At 31.8% G+C, this 19,871-nt stretch overlaps 1 protein-coding gene across 1 annotated transcript; it reads right to left on the minus strand.

The window, feature by feature from the left end:
* Positions 1-1,361: 1,361 nt before the first annotated feature.
* On the minus strand, positions 1,362-15,816 carry Arl5 (ADP-ribosylation factor-like 5). The gene is made up of 6 exons (XM_067285545.1): positions 15,578-15,816; positions 9,014-9,074; positions 8,490-8,637; positions 6,032-6,115; positions 4,384-4,535; positions 1,362-4,295 (listed from the first exon to the last, which is right to left on the minus strand). The coding sequence occupies exons 1-6, from the start codon at positions 15,621-15,623 to the stop codon at positions 4,244-4,246; spliced, it is 543 nt and encodes a 180-aa protein (XP_067141646.1). The 5' UTR covers positions 15,624-15,816; the 3' UTR covers positions 1,362-4,243.
* Positions 15,817-19,871: the final 4,055 nt, after the last annotated feature.

A 19,871-nucleotide genomic window follows, 5' to 3' on the forward strand; every position in this document is an offset into this window, starting at 1 on the left:
ATTATATCCATTAATCAGACAAATTAACTCAAATGTTTTTTTGTTACGAATGGAAATGAAATGACAAAAAAATAGAATTACAGTTTGATCATGACAAAATGTACACTTAACTTTCAGTTAGGTGAATATTCTAATTTTTTGTCTAGGAGTTGTATAGTTATTACGAGTGATCTGATGCAGGTGACTTGGATATAGATCAAGTTCGGAATCCCGACAGACTAATAATTGACGGTGGACGGTTCAAAATGCCAAACTTGATGGGTAATTTGGCCGAAACGACTTGCTACCGAAACCCATCTTACGGAATGTATGACAACACAAACGTTCCACAAACACAGGTATTTTAAAAAATACTTTATTTTTAAATCACATACAGTTTATACCGAGAAAAGAAAATGATATTTCTGCAAACCGACGAGTCGTCTTTTTTCTTAATTTGGAGATTCTTTTATACGCTAGCTATAGGGAAGCCCTTCCTCCGATAATTTCAGAGTTCGAACGTATTTTGGGTCGACGTTTTGAACAAAAAACAAACTGCTAACGGACCGAACCTGCATTTCTCAAAATTGCCGCCGCAATCAAATTACGACCGGTCTTGGGGCCTTGGGTTTTTTTCGTTTCCACAGTGTAACTTATTCTGCCAGAGTGCAGTATGTATTCCACACGTTGTCCATATGCGACTTTGTGTAGTTTTGCAAAGGATTGGAAATTAAGGTTCTGTTTGCACGAGCTGCAATTTCGGAGACTCGTCCTGCCCGAGGAGCAAGGTATCGAGATTGGAAGTGACGTATGTCCGACACGGCCGTGACTTTCAATTATCCTGCAGCATAGCAGCTTGGCAAAGTTCAATTTTAAGTGGAACATTAATTGTTTGCGCATGCCAATTTGTATTCTTGTTTGTGATGATAGAAATTTACGAAACAAAATCACCATTTTTATCTGTTAAGCCAAAGAATGTGTTCTCATATCTATCAACGCAGTTCCTGGTTTAGGAAATTTTAGACACCAAAACATGTTGCAAAATTTGCAATGACAAATCCAATTTGCACATTCTTTTCGACAGCATGTTGCTTTGGAATTTGCCTCCATGTTGAATAAATTCATTAAGAGACCAGATGATTTGTTGCTTTGCAACAAATCATCTGGTAGTATTGGTAAGTAGTACTGGTAGTATTAGTGCTAAAGCAGTATTGGTAGTATTGGTAAGTAGTACTGGTAGTATTAGTGCTAAAGCAGTATTGGTCCAGATGATTTGTTGCAAAGCAACAAATCATCTGGACCAATACTGCTTTAGCACTAATCATTCATAGCATGTGTTTGACTGACAATGCATAAAAAGATGGAAATTTTGCAATGAAAAATACAGAAAATTAAACAGTTTATTTTATCGAACGCTATCTTACACTTTCATACGGCATCAGGTTGTAAAGATTGAGCATCATCACTTGATACGGTACAGTAATGCTTGTCACGTAGCAAATGCGAAATTTCAAATTGCGCAAACTTCCGGTAAGATTTTCGATTGTTTCGATGGAAAATTTAAGTTTTCGATTAATAAGTTATAAAAACAGAAGAGCAATGAATCTAATTCATTTGACGACGATTGACAAAATTGTAATGGAAACAATTGTAAAATTCAACATTCCAAAAAAAGTTGTCATCGCCAACAGAAGAAAAACACTGAGGGATCGAGGAATGGAAGGACAACTCGAGTATGTTACAAACAATTTAAAGTATGTCGGATTTCTTGCATCACAGACGATTCCATATTTGGAATCACCCGCAACTCTGCGACAAACAGGAGGAGAGTAAGTTACACCTTTGTATTTCCACCTTGTTTCTGTAATTTAAGCCACAGAAATACCAAGAATCTGCGATTTGGGTGAATATTGCCCAAACGACTTGCAGCAGAGGCAGTGTAAATCAAGATTAGATCTCTCTGGTTTAATCTGCATGAAATGTATCGATGCACTAATAATGCAAGTTACCGACTCAAATTTAAAAGTCTCAAAGCATTGTCTGGAAGTCTGAAAGTTTGGTTTAGCACAGGACCAATAATTTATCCAAAATTTTTTTAAAACTGCAGCAGAAATTTGTGCGGAACCAGTATTTTACAGAGTATTGCCCTCCACTGCGATAGTGTTTGACAGAAACGAGAAACCACGAAAATTAATTTGTTAAAATGCTAATATTTCCATAAATGTCAATATGGCAGTATGTATTCTGAGTATTTCTCTAGACTTTTTTGCAGTTTCCCATTGTGTATCTAAGCATATGCATTCTGCTGCATACCAAAGCAGGTAAGAAAGTTCCCTTGTTTCTCACCAGATTTGGCAGCAGTGATATCATTTGTTAGACGAGGTTAGGGTGACCTCGTTAGCGCATTAGTGAGCGAGAAATGCAAAATGGTAGCTACTCTCTTTGCGGACCATCCAGAAATGTAGTGCAGCGTTCAAACGCTCGTTTGCAGATTTTCTCAGCAGAATGCAAGAGATTCTCAAAAACCAAAAAGTTCCCACAAGGAGTATCGATGCGAGTTTACTTTGACGGTCATTAAACAAAATATATATCGATAAAATATACGTATCTCTACTAAAATAAATTTCTTTTCCGTTATTTTAAAACGTCGCAAAAATATTTCGGTGCGCCGTGCTTGTGAATTAATATTGGCAAAATAAATTTTTTAAATATCTAACTAGAATTTTATGATCTAAAAATGAAACGAGTGCATGTTTCGGTGCTTTCCCAAAGTATATATTTTCACCGGAAGTGATACGAAATATGTTTACTACTTCGAAACACCGACGAAGAATCGTCTAAAATATATTTGAGAATGTTCGAACGGAACTTGCATTGTCTCCTATGCAAATTCCTTTGAGCGCTTTGCATCAAAATGCAACCGGAAGTGACAAAGATGGAATTATTTACAACTTTCCACATTTTTTTTGATATGTTTATGAGAATTTATGAGACCCGAAACGAGACATAACAAGGAAAACCTTTCTGTACAAAGTTACAATAGCAATTAAATTTATTGTGAGATGGTGCCTAATGCCCACCTCTAGGCCAAATTACTTGATGTTTAATTGTTAAATAGTAGCATTATTATAGCCCAATGTAGTCCGGCAATCGTTTGGTGTTATACTACAGTCTGCACAGCAAAATAATAGACATGAGTGAGTCTAAGCTGGAAGGGTCTCTCTCAGATGAAAGGGATGGAAGATGTGTGAAAATTGACACACAGATCTGATTTAACACTTTTAAAATGTTTTATACTATCTGTACCATAAATAATTTTACTGTTTTACTTTCTTTACAAATTTTATTAGTACAATCCACATGCAATCTCCATCCTTTCATCCAACATACCCTCTTCCCTCTCAGACTGACTCGTATCTACTGTTTTGTGTGGACCGTAGCAATTATGCATATCATTCATGCTTCTGTAGTCATTTTCTGCTCTTAGTTTTCTAAACTAAGATGGCTCCAAAGTGTTTTGCACAGAAGTTAAGACGATCTCTACAGTTAATATGTGTAAAATTGTTAGATATTTGTAAGTGTTTTGAGTAAAAGTCCGCTACGAGCGACGACGGAAGCCAAAATTTCGGCAACAGAGTTATTCACGGCACTAAAGCGGAATGAAACAAAAAGACTATGTTTCTCCCGACGATGAATATCTATATCAAATCTTAAAACTCCAAATGATATAAAATTTGGAAAAGATATACTTTGGGAATTCCAAAGATGGTAAAGGGATGTAAGAAACAAAGATGGGAAGAAACAATTCTGGAATATTCTGGAAAACTGATGTACGAGGACAATTGCTAAAAATAAATAAATACAGTCCTCTCCAAAAGGTTTATGTATCGAGGCGAATCTCGAAATTATATACTGGTCCCACATGGACAAAAAATCATCCAATAAAACTGTACACGATAAATAATTTTTCGAAAAGTGTAAAGGTAGAGGTTCGTCGAGAGACCGGATCATTCGTCGTTTGTTCCTACCTCTTACGACAAAAATTAAAAACAAAAAAATCTTTAGCATTCGTATAGTTTCGGCTATAAAATTTGTCCAAATCCAAAAGTTACTTTCTCGTAAGTTTTTCTAAACTCGATAACAGACGATTTGCATCGTCCTCACATAGAGAACTTCGACTCCATCTGTCAAAGAATATCACAGCCTGTCGTCAAAGTAATTGCAGGAGATGATGAAGAGGATATGAATTAAGTAAAAATAAAAATCAGGTTTTGTTCTTCAACTGCGAGTAGATCCATTCTAGTCCTTGATACAATCTAGAAAAGAGGGGGGGGGAGAAAAATCGGTTTAGTACTTGTGCTCTGCACATTTTGGAAGTTTAAAAGTAGCAAAGGTGTCACTCACCCTTCGCCTGTTAGAGCGCAACATGCTTGGATCTGCCACCTGTGCTTTTTTAGGGAAGTTAAATTAAGCTGCTCGGATATCTCTGCAGGTGTCATGCAGCCTTTCAAGTCTTGCTTGTTGGCAAATATCAAGACATTTGCCTTGGTCAAATCCTAGACAAAAAACAAAAGGTTTGAAACAACGCAAATAACATAACTAAATTTAAAGGTTCAAAATGTGACACTGACCTTTCCTTTGATCAAAATCAAACAAAAGGTCAATGTCACTTCAGACTGAAGTTAATGCGCGCAATGAGTTCCAGAGCAAAAATCACACAAAAATGCATTATTTTTGCATACAAATCAAATTGAAAATAAGAATTATCAATACTAATTCTCTCTCGCATGCATTAGTTGTTGCTCCCATTTATCTTTAGTTAGGAAAGATTGTAATTAGCACTTAAATTGCCATTAAGATTAATGTTGTATCCCCAAATATCATTCCATTGTATGTAACAGGTGCATTTATTTGGAATGTGCACATTATGCACAATACAGCACTACTCTTTATATAAAGAATAAAATTTTTATATTCTCTCAAAGTCTCTTTAACAATAATATTGTCACAAACCTGCAGCAAACCCAATTTTCTTCTTTTGTTGAAAACTTGATTTTATCAGAACAAGTTTTAAAGTTACAGAGCTCGCTTAGAGGAAATGGGTCACAAAATTTACCAAATATAAAATTTGAAAAGTGTAAATAATTTATAAATAGTTTAAATGTAATTTTTTATGAATGGTTATTAAAATAATTATTTGTAGTAAAACTAGAATTTGTATAAAAGTTGCATAAATATGTATTTGCATTACAAAATGGTCACGAGACATGACCCAAATACAAACTTTATTTATAGTCGAGTTACTATATTAATATGCTCATCCTAGTGTGTTGCATGTGTCTGTCTGCCTGTATATTTGTTTTTATATTTTTTGTGTGCATATGTTTATCTATATCTAGATCATCATGGGTGTGTTATATCTATGGTAATCTAGGCACAGTAACACACTCATTGGACATACCATGGGTATGTTAATGCAGAGATAATTTAATATATAATAATAGCAGCTTTACTTTATAACATATGCAATGTAAACAAAAGTAACAATGCACAGAATTTATAGAAACAATATAGTCAATACTAGAGAATGTACGTACAGGGAATCACATATAAAAACAAATCGTCAATGTGGAATTATTTATTGTCACAATGCTGGGCTGCAATTTTTAATTTCTTTAATTTAAAATATATGCTCTCCACCTCAAATTAATACTGTAGTATGTTGCCCCTGTACAACATACTTTTCCTTTAACAACACACTTGTGCTGGTCATCTATGAACTGCTTTCAGAGGAAAAGTTTTGAATTGAAATAATGTGACTTCTAGTTTGCATCGCAAGTTTGTATATAGTTAATCGGGACCTGCTGCCCAAGGTTTCCGTATCTGGTCTTGATTTCATTTATCTAACTCCGTTCTCAAGATTAATTTGAAGAACCGCTTTTCTTTCTCAAATGAATGCTCTTAATAAGAATTAGTTAATGCTGAAAATCAATGTTAGGCAAACTGAAAACAACATGGAGTTTATAGATCAAAATTATTGAAAACAAATTACCTCATGAGCTAACATCTTCCATAATTCTTCCTTTGTCAGAAGAAGTCTCTCTCGATCCATACTGTCAATCACGACTATGAGGAACTGGAAAAAAACGATAAATTATATTTTAAAAACTGCACTTTTCAATTAAAGTATCGACGAAATGCTTTCACATAAGGTTACCAATATTAAATGTATTAGTGTTGAAATGCACTCCCCTACATAAGGATCCTTATTAAAATCCAACAAATATACGAATATCCAAGCCCGAAACTGGATTCAAATCTTCAATCTAGGAAACTAAAGACAATAAAGTATCTGTCTAGTGTTATGTTACAGTAATATGTCCTTTTATATATCATAGCGATTCATATTGGTAACATTGAACTAAGGTTTCAAGCATTATACAGTGTGATTCAAAAAGGATTTTACAACTTTAAAAGCTTATAGAATTTTAATCATAAGACAATCAGTTGATGCATTAATTTAAAGCAAAACACACAAAGTTTTACCTTGAAATAGTCATTTTGATTTGATAGAAGTACCATTAACAATACAGCAGATCCCCCACTTGAATTTATTTCATCAATTTGAAGCAACACGTCTGCACCCTTCTCTGTCATCATCATTTAGAATGAGAAGAATTTTCCAGTATATCCAGAGACACGATGCTGATAATGGTTCCCTTGTCATATAAAGAAAAAAGCCATACACTATCTTTGCTAAGAGCACAAGACATATTCATTTCTGAACTGTCACAAACGTGTTCCTTATTTGCTCAGATTTTCAAAGCCCTTAATCCCGTAATTGTGGATATTCATTAGATGATAATATTGTCCAATGATGTCTCGGCTACGTCAATCTGACGCAACATTTCTGCACTATGCGAGACAACCTAGACCTGTTTCGGTATAGATTAATACATCAACCAATCCTGTAAGTCTTCTGATTAAAATTCTACATGCAACTTTCGTTCAAGTGAACAATGATTCAGTATCAACAGGAGTCTGTGGAAGCTTAGATACTTATTTGTTAAATCAACTAGTTTTTCATAATTCTAAAATTAATTCACCTAGCAAATTTCCTCTAACCTGCATGATTTATTTGTTGCAAGTTACTTTTTTTGATGATAAATATAAAGGAAAATAATTTTGTTTTTGTAAGTTTCCTGGTATTTAACAATGAGAATTTGTATTGTTATTTCTTCCTGTTGCTTCTACAACTATATCTGATAATCAACATAAGAAAGATTACGAATATAAACATCTGTTTACGTTTTTACCTAGTAATTAATAATTTAATGCAGTTTTCAATAAAAAAGTGTCATTATTGAGGATGAATAAATAAGAAAAATTATATCATAAATATTTAAAAATTCAATTGAAATTAAAATTACAGAAAATTGGAGACTTGGATATCTTTTTTGCTCACAAAACTCTATTAAAACTAATAATATCAATGATATAATTAATGATAATTTACACAGTATCCATTTTATGTAAAGTAAATGTTAAAATGCTTTTAATAAATTTTGAATAATTTCACAAAATGATGGTAGAAAAACTAGAATAATGGTTATTGATTTGAATTCTCTTCATCATACATCTGTTCAAATGTAACAATGATTAAATTATGTCACTCCTCGCCCTTTTTCATAGGGAGATGGAGGACAAATTTAAAATTTCAAAATACAACTCTACAGAAATTTATATATTTTTTTGATTTTATGGAAAAAAGACATGAAACTTACATCTAAAACATTATTTTTATAACATGTCTATTAAAAATTATAACAGTTAAAGCTTTGAATTGATTTAAATTGCTCTGTTTTTCCCTTTTCAATTGTGCGACTGACTATAAAAGATGTATCTAAATCTGAGAAGGAAAATGTGGTAGCAAGGTTCCATATTTTGCCAGACACATATACATATTGTTATTAAACCAGAGATTCAATAATGGATGATTAGACTGTAGGCATCTGATCACTTGATATCACACCTCTTGATTACTTTCTACAGGAATATACTAGGAAAACTAATACTCCGTATCACCTACACTGAGAGAAGATACAAAACAGAGAATATTTGAAATCTGTGCACAGTGAGCACCAAAATAACATGCAATGTTAGAGTTTTGTAAAAAGAATAAATGTTAAGTGAACCAACTCAAAGCCTCAACTGTCCATAACTTCTAATATACACATTATAAAAATATGCTTTAGATAAAAGTTTCATGTATTTTTACGTAGGATTCCATTTGAAATTTCAACGTTGTCCCTATCATTCTATGAATAAGGGTGAGAAGTGACATAATTTTATCATTGTTACAGAGTTCCTTTAAAACCATATGAGGATTTTGCAGTTATGTAAACAAACATAAACACCTAATGATGTAAAAAATAAAACTAAATTTGCATGCTTTGCAATTCTTTTGACGCTTAAACACTTGAGTTATGCATTTAATTGTAAAATAATACCTCTGCATTACTGTAGTAAGTGTTCCATGTTGCCCGTAATGTTTCTTGTCCACCAAGATCCCACATGATAAAATGAACATTTTTCCACACCACCTCTTCCACGTTGCTTCCAATCGTCGGTGATGTGTGCACTACTTCATTCATTAAACTGAAATAACAGCAAAAATTTGATAATTAATTATCACAGTTCTTAAATTAGATTATTTTAAAATTTACAATTTAATCTTGTTAAGTTATTTATAGCACACAAGCTAATCATTTTGTAATTACAACACAAACTAGCATATAACATTAGTCTAACACACAAAATCAAATTACAGTTGTGTTCCGTCATTTTAATAATTTTAATTATCTTTACGGTATTACAATTAATTTAATTTGAAGTTTCATTGATGTTTTAATTTCTTTTCAACTGTTACAAAGATATTATCTAATTGCATTTTAACTATTACAAGGTGGAACGAGTCTACCGAAACTTAAAATAATAATTTATAAATAGTTTATAATTAACATTTGAAACTTACAATTGGTATAATATCGTAGTTTTTCCGGCATTATCGAGACCCACAATTACTATCTTGTGTTCTGTAAGAAGCAAAATGATAAGATACATTAAGACGAAGAAGTGAAGGAATGTAAGATTAAGATGATGAAGAGTATACAAAAATATACACACGATAAAGAAATGAGTAAAAATCATCTGAATCAGATACAAACAAGATGACTGCACTGACAATAATGGAGAGATTGATGTAATGGGACTATGAAGGTCTTTTTCGCATCAATTAGATTATCCAGTTCACAACGCCATGTCTGAATGGCAAGGAACCAGCTACGAGGATCCAAAACGGTTTCAAAACAGAAATATAATTATAAATTTCCAAGTTCTTTTTAAAAAATGCACAAACATCTCAAACAGATTATTTTTATGTATTATTAATGATATTGGATAACAAATCTGCTGTTTTGGAGCTGTTCTTACGTGGTCGCTTCTTTCCGCTAGTATTACCGTGCAAGATTTTATTGACGACGTTTTTATTGCTTAGTAAAACTGCAAATATATGGTGTTAATAGAAGTTATTATGGTATTCCTACTGCAATATTTATACATTTTTAATATTTTCAGCTATCATAAACGGGTAAAGGTACTATTAATGCAGTGCAAATTATTACTCAAATTCTGTTGAATGATGGACATCATATAATATCATCGGTATCAAATGACAAAATCCAATGCAGTTCCTGTTCATATTCTTCATCTTAGTACATCCAAAGTTGCATTTCGAGAAATTAAAATATAAAATATCAATTTCAAATAAACTGCCTTGATAAAGTAAAAAAACAGATGCAAAATAATTTTTAATGATTAAAAAAAAAAAAGACCTACTGCATTAAAAGTGATCTAAAATAACCATAAAATGCAATTAAGCACTTTAATTAAATGAAAATTAAAACATTTTAAAGACTTAACGACTAAAAGAATGCTTCAAATTAACTGCAAACACTTAAAAAATATGAGAAAATTAACAATAAAAGCATTTTATGTCTTTGTAGTAAACAACTCAGTGAATGCAAAGTAAAAATAAGTGCAAGAGGGTCAAGGATGAGTAATTAATTGAAAAAACAAATGTTTAAAAGTACAAGATAAGTACCGAGAAACAAATTTTTCCGCCTGACAATTTTTAATCATTCGAGCTTATCTACGATGCTCTCGTTTTATTTTATTTTTAATAAAACAATGTAATTTAAGACATCTTTCTGACAAAATACTAATAAATTTTAAAGAAAGAGACAGTCTAAAAAAAGCAAGCGTCTAAAAACAGATAAGGTAAAATAATCATTTATTTTTATAAACATCCGATCCGTAGACTTTATGGTTTAACGTCGGTGCTACTTGCATTAATTTAGGAAAAGAAAAAATTAAATTGTGACAAAGGCTCGACGCTCCGATAACTTTAAAAAGAGAGAAAAGAAAATTTGATTATTTGATGCATATTAAAGTGGAAAGTGATTGATTTAAAACCAAACGTAAAGGATCGCAGTAGAATTTGTGTCAATGATAAGAGTAAAAAATGCGGACACGCAGGTTTTGTAATGTGTTTTTTTGAGATTAAAAACGAGATTAGGCTATTGTTCTGTACTCTACAAAATCAAATTATGTGAAATCTAAATTTATAATGCTCATTTTTATTATTTTATGCAGTAAATTAAACATTATTTTTACCAAAAATAAACGTTTTTTTTTTCCCCACAAAATTTGCTTTAAACGGTACTCCAAATTGACGAATAAAATTTTTTGTAAAATATACTTTCTACCGAACACTGAGATATTGTTTATTATTATTATTATGTTGATAAATTTGTTTGAAAGTATATAAAATGCAGTTATACTTTATTAAAACAAAAATAATTACAACTTAATTAACGATCGATGAACTGGCTAATACTTTTGATGACAGAAGAACATGAACACAAGTTTGATGGTGAATGCAACAAATAATAAAATAAAATCAAACTATGTTGTAAATCAAGTACTTCTGTGATAAAATTTTAGTGTATTTGACACACTATCAAATGAAAATATAGAATTTTAAAAGTATTAATCTGTCATATAACGAATATTTACGTATAAAAATACACGAAAACTATATTATTGTTTAAAATTATAATACTCAATAATTTAAATTATTTTAAAAACATAACTATTAAGTTATTTTATTCATTAAAATTTTCCACACTGATAAATTATGAACGCATTTTGCATTTTATTGCATCGTTTGTCATATGTTAAAGTAGGAAAGTACGGGGTCTTTGCGTTATATATTATTAAATTTTATTTTATAAAAATTTAATACTTATATGTGATTCTGTAACTTGGGATCATCTATTAATACAATCTAAGGGAGAGGGGTTGCAAAAGTGCATCGTTGTACAAGATAGGAGAAAGAGAGACGACACCTCAACTCCTCCCCCCATTAGGAAGGTGGGGATCAAGACATTATACAACTACGTGGATGTTTTTTAGGGACAATGTCTGGTGATTTCGGAAAAAAGCAATTGCACACAAAAGGGAGGGAGAGGATCAAAAATGACTGAAAAATTGTACAAATAATGGAGTCCCTTATGAATAAGAACATTTTGACTTTTATTTATTTATGCATTTTTATCCATTAAATCTAGCCCAGCAGTAAGCAATCACTGCAAGGAAATATTCCAGTTGTGATTCTTGCGAAGATTTGAAAACTTTCAAACGGGCAAAAATAGCTCGACTAAGCTCTATAGAGTATAATAGGCAACAGGAAACAACCTTTTCCTATAGTCAAATAAGTAGCAGTTTTGAGGAAAGACAAGAACTACTCATCACGTACAATCTTTCTACTTGTATAAGATGATTGAAGTTACATCCCTCAAGTTAATTATGTTAATTTACAAGAGTTAACAGGGTTAATAAATCACATAATTTAACATATTTATAATTTATATAACCATAAAAGATAACACACATACAGATGCATGTGTAAACTGCATTTTTATAAATGAATATTGATGAATTTTAACTAGATTGCAAAATTTTCTTCATACTCAAAAAGGCATTTACTACTAAACTCCAGCTTACAAAGAATATAAATGAAGCATATAATTGTTCAATTATTTTATAGTTCCTATTAAAATTGCCTGCTCTATTATCATAAAAACAGTTAAATCCTTAGAAACCTATCTTGTCTTGATTCAGCATTGAAAAATTTGGTTAATTTTTTGAGCAAATTTAAATTTTCTCCTAAATCTAATTGCATAACACTGATTATGACAATTAAAATACTTTTTCATCCCCTTAATCTTTTATGAGATTCTCTTCTACAAATGCAACATGTAAAAATACTAAAAATTCAAGGTTTTGTATGCAAATTCAGCCTCAACTGCATCGTACGTATGTTTTATATCTACAGGAAAATCTTATTATTTTGCTATATTTATCGCAGAAGAATGTAACATGACCTCAAAAGAAACCATTTATTTGAGATGTTTTCCTTAATAGTCTATCATATATTCATAGCCAACGGACTACATATTCCCCAGTTTCCTCTCATGCTAAAACGAATGTTTTTTTTAGCAAAATAAGAGAAAAGTCTGATAAATACACAGCTTAACATGCAATTAATGCGATAGAAATAGACCGAGAAAGCGGCCATTTAATGCAGCGTCACCCTGTAATGTTACTAATGGAATTAGATATTTAAAAATACAATAAATTTAAATATTAAACCTGTAAATTATTCTTTAAATACTGAATAAATGTTATCATATTTATCATCAACAAAGGATTAAATAAAGAGAAATTATCAGTTTATTCTTACAACTTATCTGTGTGGAGGGTTAACTAACCTTTCGTGATAGTTTCCTTCAACTTTGATACCATTTTTTTTTGGTTCTAATTTTACACATTGAATTAAATTTAAGTGCTTTAAGAGGATAATAATTATGATATAACATACGAATCGTGCAGTTTCTTTTATTACGTCCTGGGAAAATGGCCATTTTTAAAAATCACATGACCATAAGAGGATGAACTTTGAACGTTAAGTTGTCAGCTTACTGATAAAGCTGAGAATTTAATAAGATAACGACATCATTATAAAATTCCAACATATTGGAACAAATGTCAAGTTTATACGACGTCAGGAAAGTCTTGAAGCTTAAAAACATAATAATTTTTTGATTTATTTATAAGAATTATACAAGTATAATTTCACATGTTTTCAAGTTAAGAAAGTGAGAAAATAGTTATAAAAATCGTTGATATATTATTATAATTGCTCTTTATAGCTTCTTAGAAGCATGGAGTGTGGAAAAAACTGAAAACACTTATTCTAGTAATGAATATATGACTTCTAAATTAAGGGAATAGCTTCAAATTGTGTAAAACAGCCAATAAATTTCTACGTAAACACCAGGAAAATAAGCTCATAAACCTATAAAAACTGCTATAAACTCTATACATATTGCAGAATAGAGTTGAATAATCTCTAATTAAAAACAGAACTGCGTGCAGGTTTTTTTATTCCTTTATTAAACTATGATAAGAAAATTGATACATGCATCATTTGATTGATAAAAATTCATTTTTAATATTAAAAAAATGATAAAAATATAGTATAATCTTAGTTTCAAACTCGACAGAGCACGTAGTCGTTTAATAATTAAACATGATATTTCAAATTTTTCATGCCAACCTGTGCTGCAAGGTACGCTTGAATGATTACAGACACTTGATTTATATGATAACCAGGTTTACAGAAGCAACAGGTTTATAAATTTTAGCAGCACTCTAGAAATATTAGTTTTTTTAATCCATAAAAAAAAACTATGAATTTTCCATTGTTCTCAATACCGATGCATTCTCCGCACTCGAAACGTCCACTCGACTGGATAAAAATATGTAAAATATTTATTTTACTATGCTAATAACCCGTAATAGAGTTTTGCAAGACAATAGAACTGTTAATTAGAAGTGTAGTAAGTACCTGACATAAATTATTTATTATTAATTACCTAAATAACAAAGTAATAGTAAATTTTTTGATAAGCAAGTTATAATTATGATAAAAACTACCAAATTTTTTATCCAGTCAATTTAAGCCATTATAATTATATTTATCTTATAATAAGGCTTTTGATGCTGTGATTTAATACAAATTATATATAAATGATCAGCAAGATTTAAAGCAAATCTGAAGACCCATGCTAATTTTTTGTGTATATTTTACTTATTTTTGAAGGTTTATCTGTTCTATGCTGTTTAAACCTGAACTAGACTCAGGGATATGCTAATATTATAAGTGAAGATAGAAGGTAGGATTAGATTTGACTGACAATATAAAGCAATGCAACACTATTTTGACACTAAACACAAGACTAATGTCAAGAAACTACACATCTAGCCTGTTAGTGAGGTGCAAAACTGCAAAGTGTCAGTTTTATCCATTCAATAACTAATGGACCAATAGAAGGTAGAAGAGAAGAATGAGTATGATACATTGACAATATATAATAGGACCAGCCAAACCTCGACACGACAGGAGCCACATATAACCTATCAGAAACACAAGAACTGTATATTCTATAGAAAATGTGTTTTATATAAGTTATATATATATATATATATATAAAGCACCAGTTTGGCCATAATATGTAATGCAATAAGGGTCTAAAGAGCCACAGTTTGGCCTCCATGGATATATAACAATAGAAATGGTGTCTGCAACTCTAGCCAATGACTAAGTACAGGAAAAAATGAACAATCTCCAAATCAAAATATAGTTGTTTAGATATGATTTCTTTTGTAATTTATTTAAGAAATTAAACACAAATGATTTTATTAATGAATAAATGATACTGAAAGATGTTAATTCTTTGTTATGGCTACTTCACCCTTTGCTTTCTTCTAATTAAGCATTTATACTGCTTCAAATTGTCTTAAAGTAGATAAACTGGTTGCTTATTTTAAAAAAATAAACAAGAACCGTAACTACATTTACTTTATTAGTGAAGAATAATACATTAAAAAGCCATCAAGTGGGAGCAAATGGGAGAATTTCCCTCAGGCTTGAAGAAAACTTACGCAGAAGGATCCATACAAGCTCTTGACTGTCTAATTTAAAATCTACTTCATGTACAGTACCTTTAAATATGAAAAGTCAGTTCAACAGTGTACAGCACAACAATCTGTAATCTATCAAATTTATAGGTCAAAGAAACCAATCTCAAGCAAGCAGCAGCAAATCCTTTGTCTAGAAGGCCTTCAGTGTAAAATTATACAAGAAATTACTATTTTTCTATAAATTTAAATAAACCAATGAGGAAAGAGGATGCTTTAACACATAAAAGCCAATTAAAATCAATGATACAAATTAGAATAATGAAAACATATGGAACATAAAACTTAATTTCTATCAACGAGGATAAAATCAATTAAATAGTAATTAAAACATGATTAAATTTAATAATATTCGATTTATATTTACAAATTAAATAAATAAATACAAAAATAACATGAAATCTTTTGTCTCGAACTTAGGCCTAATTCTTACCTTCGTTTGTAAACAAACTCCAAAGTTTGGCAAATAATAATCCCATTTCGACATGAATATATTATTTTAAATGCTATAAAATCACTAAATATACATTTATAACGTTTCCATGCCTTGATTTCGGCGTATACTTTTACTTAAAAACTTAAAAAATAAAAAGAAATTCGCCTTCGTTATCTGTGCATTGAGCTACTACAAACTGGACTGATGGCAAATAAAATAAATAAATGAAAAAAAGTAACGGCTCCGTCGATTGGTTAATTAAGGCCACGTGATGATATTGCGTTAGCATTCGACGTCATCGGAGATCGTTAGCTCTTGATTATCAGATGTCGATTGTTGGAGTTGATCCGATATTTCAGTTTTTATATACAAAGTTTAATTTGTGTTTAATGTTCGATTAATATATTAAATTTGATTTCTTTATCGCCTAAATACTTTTGAGTTTTAAAAGACCTCGAGTAAATATAAATAGGGTGGATAAAAAAGGTAACGCATCATCGATTGGATGATTATGTTCACGTGACAAAGCCTTTATAGTGATTATTGACATTCGATTATCAGATGTCGATTGTTGGTGTGATCAATCGTTTGGATTTTATATATATTGTCTGATTTTAGTACAATATTTAATTTAATTTAATATATAAATACTTTATGTTTTTAACGGAATCAAATAAATAAATAAAACAACGCTTTCAATAATTGGTTAGTAACTACCATGTGATCGTTTGCTTTTCCTGGCGTCACAATATCATGTCGATGGTTGAAGTGACTGATTTATCTTTCATACAACGTTTAATTTATACATGATATTTAGCAAATTTGTGATATTTAATTTAGTATTCATTTTTTTTTGTATTTAAATATATTTGAATTTTAATACAAGGTCTACGGCAATTGTCTACGCGCCGCATGCATGAAATTTAACGAACGGCAAAATTACCGAGTTCCTCTGACGTCACAATTTGCTGGCATCGGTAACAAAGCAGTTATTTCGTAGACGTAAGAGTACAAAGTTAAACTGATAAGTTTGACGTCATTATACCACACAAATTTAAAATTTGGCAATTCCCTCATAAAGTCATTTAATTCCCTCAATGTACTTGAATTAGTGTATTATAGACTTGTGGATGCCTAGTAAAGTGGCTTTAAAATACAGCCGGATAAGTAAGCTAATAACAGCCCGTTTCAAATAAAACGGGATATGTGATTGGTTTGCTTATAAATAAATGCGTTCAGTCTAACATCTGAATCAACAAAGCTTACTTCTCCCGTTCTTATTTAACTTTCTATTAGATATATTTGCCAATTTGCATTATATGATTTAAATTATTATATATAAAATTAATGGCGAACGGTCTCATATAAATTATGTCTGGCTTTGTACTCATCAGCTCTATGGTGGGCCTGGCTAAACCCATAGTGTGGGAAAACAGCACATAGAAGAGCTTAGGAAAAGAGATTATTAGTGCAAACAGAATGGAAATAGTTTCAAAAGAACTAAAAATATAACGAAATTTTATTGCTAAATAACTTTTGAAAATATATTAACATTCTACAACAGTGTTTACTTTTGTCCATAGCAAAGGTATATCCAAATAGAACCTGCATTTTCCAGCAGTATTGGGCCGCATGTCATACGAGCAGAAAAATGAAACAGTGGCTTGTAGAAAAAAACACGGAAGTTCTTCCTTGGCCATCCAACAGCTCAGATCTTTCACCAATTGAGAATGTATGGAACATTATGAGGAGAAAACATGCCTTCGGAGAGTTGAAGGACTGAAAACTTCCATCCTATCTGGGATTCCACAACGGCAGATGAGTGTGAACACCTAGTCAACACCGTGCCGAAACGTATAGGTGTTTTAGCCGCAGAAGGTGATGCAACAAAATATTAAACATGCAGTGGTCTATGTTCATTGACAGGGGATGACGCAGCGGTCTATATTTTCTGACGCCTGTGACTCAAGTTTGACTTAAGTCACAGGCGTCAGAAAACATATCACGATATCTTGATATGTTTTCTGACTTGCAAGATATCAAGTTGATATTTAGCAAAAATAAAAACTAATTACTGTATATTTGTTTTAAATAATGTAAAATATTCATGAAATGAATCAAAGTTACTTTTTTTAAAACCTATCTATTAGATGGAATGTTAACTGCGGCCTGGTCTAAGTTCAGTGGTGACTACTGTATTTGAACGTAACTATCGAGAACAATTGGTCGAACGGCCTAGGAGTGTATAGCGAACAAACATCCTCATTTATATATGAAAACTCAACAGGGAAATAACTTATATCCTATTCACAATTAGATCCACTTAAAATGCAATGGTATAATCAATAATCACTTCTAAAAGTGATTTAGGTATTAACAAGCTTTGTTAAAATCGAAGGACGTAGGAAACTTCGGAACAGGTGTCTATTATCGTCAAATGATGGCGTTAACATTAGGTTTGTTCTTGACTCGGTCAACACCGTCAGTTGTTTTGAACCACTCTGACTGACGGTAAAACTATCGCCGAGAAGATTTTTGTTAAGCAAAAATCTTTTTGTATAACATGCTAGTTGGAAAACTTAACAGTTTGTGTATAGCTAAAAAAATCCCGGCATTACAGCTGTAATACAAACAAACAAAGGATATACTATAGATCACTCCCTGTGGAATTTCGGGATTTTGAGTATATATCTGAACTCAGGGGAGCGAGACGAGTTCAACGATACCCTACTTTTGGACCGGAGACCGGAAAAATAAGAAAGTTATCATATTTATATTAATGCTATCATGTAGACGGCACCGTAGTTGCTAGTGCCGCCATCTTGCGGTAAAGTCTGCAAACCATTAAAGGCAAAAAATTGCACGAACAGTCGAACGCCACTTCCTTTTTTTCTTTTGTTCAAGAACTACCGTGAATCCATAACTAGTGACATTAAACACTTACCGGCCTGCCGGCGGCCCCCTCCGGGAGGTCCGTTGGGAGCGCAAACAGTCGAACGCTACCTAGTGGAAAACTAAAATGGCGTAGAATGCATTGTGAAAGGCAAGAAATTGTAAATATGATAACTTTCTTATATTTCGTCTCCGCTCCAAAAGTAGGGTACCGTTGAACTCGTCTCAGTCCCTTGAGTTCAAATATATACCCAAAGACTCGAAATTCCACAGGGAGTAATCTATAGTACTAAGCCATAGTCCATTCTATGCACACCACTAACGTACTGTATATATTAATTTAAGTATAAAATTCTGTCCGGCTTGGTATGAGAGAACGGGTTCGGGTAGAAACATGCTAGAGAGATGAAAATAAAGTTCTTACATTGTTATTGAGTCTGTTGCAATCAGAAATGAAAAGTTCACAACCGTTCGGAAGTGGTGAAGTGTCAAACAAATGCATGTCCGGCGCTCGCGCATCATCTAGCGATTATTGGTTTTTAGGTTAATATTCATTAATTTAAACACTTACACCATCCATTTAAATAATAAAATAAAATTAATAATCACTTTTATTTTTGAACTAAATTATATTAAATTTTATAATCTGTGTTACAGTGGCCTGCCGTAACATTTGATGACAGGGAAGCTGTGTTTCTGTAAGAAGCCGATTTAGGGGAAATCAGTTAATTGCGCGTCAGTGATGGTCTAGGGGAGGGATGGGCAACCTGCGGCCCGCATTCATATATTTTGCGGCCCGCGACGCATAAAATGTGAATAAATATATCAATTTCCCAGCTTAAAATGCGGCTCTTATACAGAAAAAGGTTGCCCATCCCTGGTCTAGGATCCATTCGTATTCATTTGTTCGATAAGCCGGTAAAAACTGTAGACTTCTCTATATGTATTTCTAATATCACAATTACATTCTGAATCGCTAGCCACGATATAAGGGATAAAATTAAAAATAAATTATAAAAACTTACTAGGTGAAATAAAATGTGCGGTGGATATACATACCTGGTACAATATATTGTTCAATTGTATTAATATACTTTAAAGAAAATTATAATTAAATGTAGTTTTGTAAAGAAACGTACATAAAAATAACATAAAATATTCTTTACTTTTTAAATTTTAAAACAATCCACTTAGTCAAATATCTTGATACGAGTGGCTAATGATGGAATCAGAGACGGTCCAGGTAGGTGTGCAGTGCGTGCGTGCGTGCGTGCCAAATCCCGAGAGTGCCGGTACCGGTCAATGTCAAATGCCTCTTGTCGCATCACTAGTGTACCTCAAAGAACGTGACAGGATTGTTGTAAATTTTAAACGTTTCTCACCATAGCTGTAAAAATCT

Source organism: Centruroides vittatus, unplaced genomic scaffold, assembly GCF_030686945.1.
Source record: "Centruroides vittatus isolate TY-2023 unplaced genomic scaffold, ASM3068694v2 scaffold_2707, whole genome shotgun sequence".
Taxonomy (NCBI): Eukaryota; Metazoa; Arthropoda; class Arachnida; order Scorpiones; family Buthidae; genus Centruroides; species Centruroides vittatus.

Excerpts from the sequence above, each read along its gene's own strand:
- Arl5 (XM_067285545.1), bottom strand. The coding sequence starts at position 15,623 with ATGGGATTATTATTTGCCAAACTTTGGAGTTTGTTTACAAACGAAG. Across the intron at positions 8,638-9,013 it reads ACTACGATATTATACCAATT|TTTAATGAATGAAGTAGTGC; the intron begins GTAAGTTTCAAA and ends CTGTTATTTCAG. Across the intron at positions 4,536-6,031 it reads GGAAGATGTTAGCTCATGAG|GATTTGACCAAGGCAAATGT; the intron begins GTAATTTGTTTT and ends TTTTTTGTCTAG.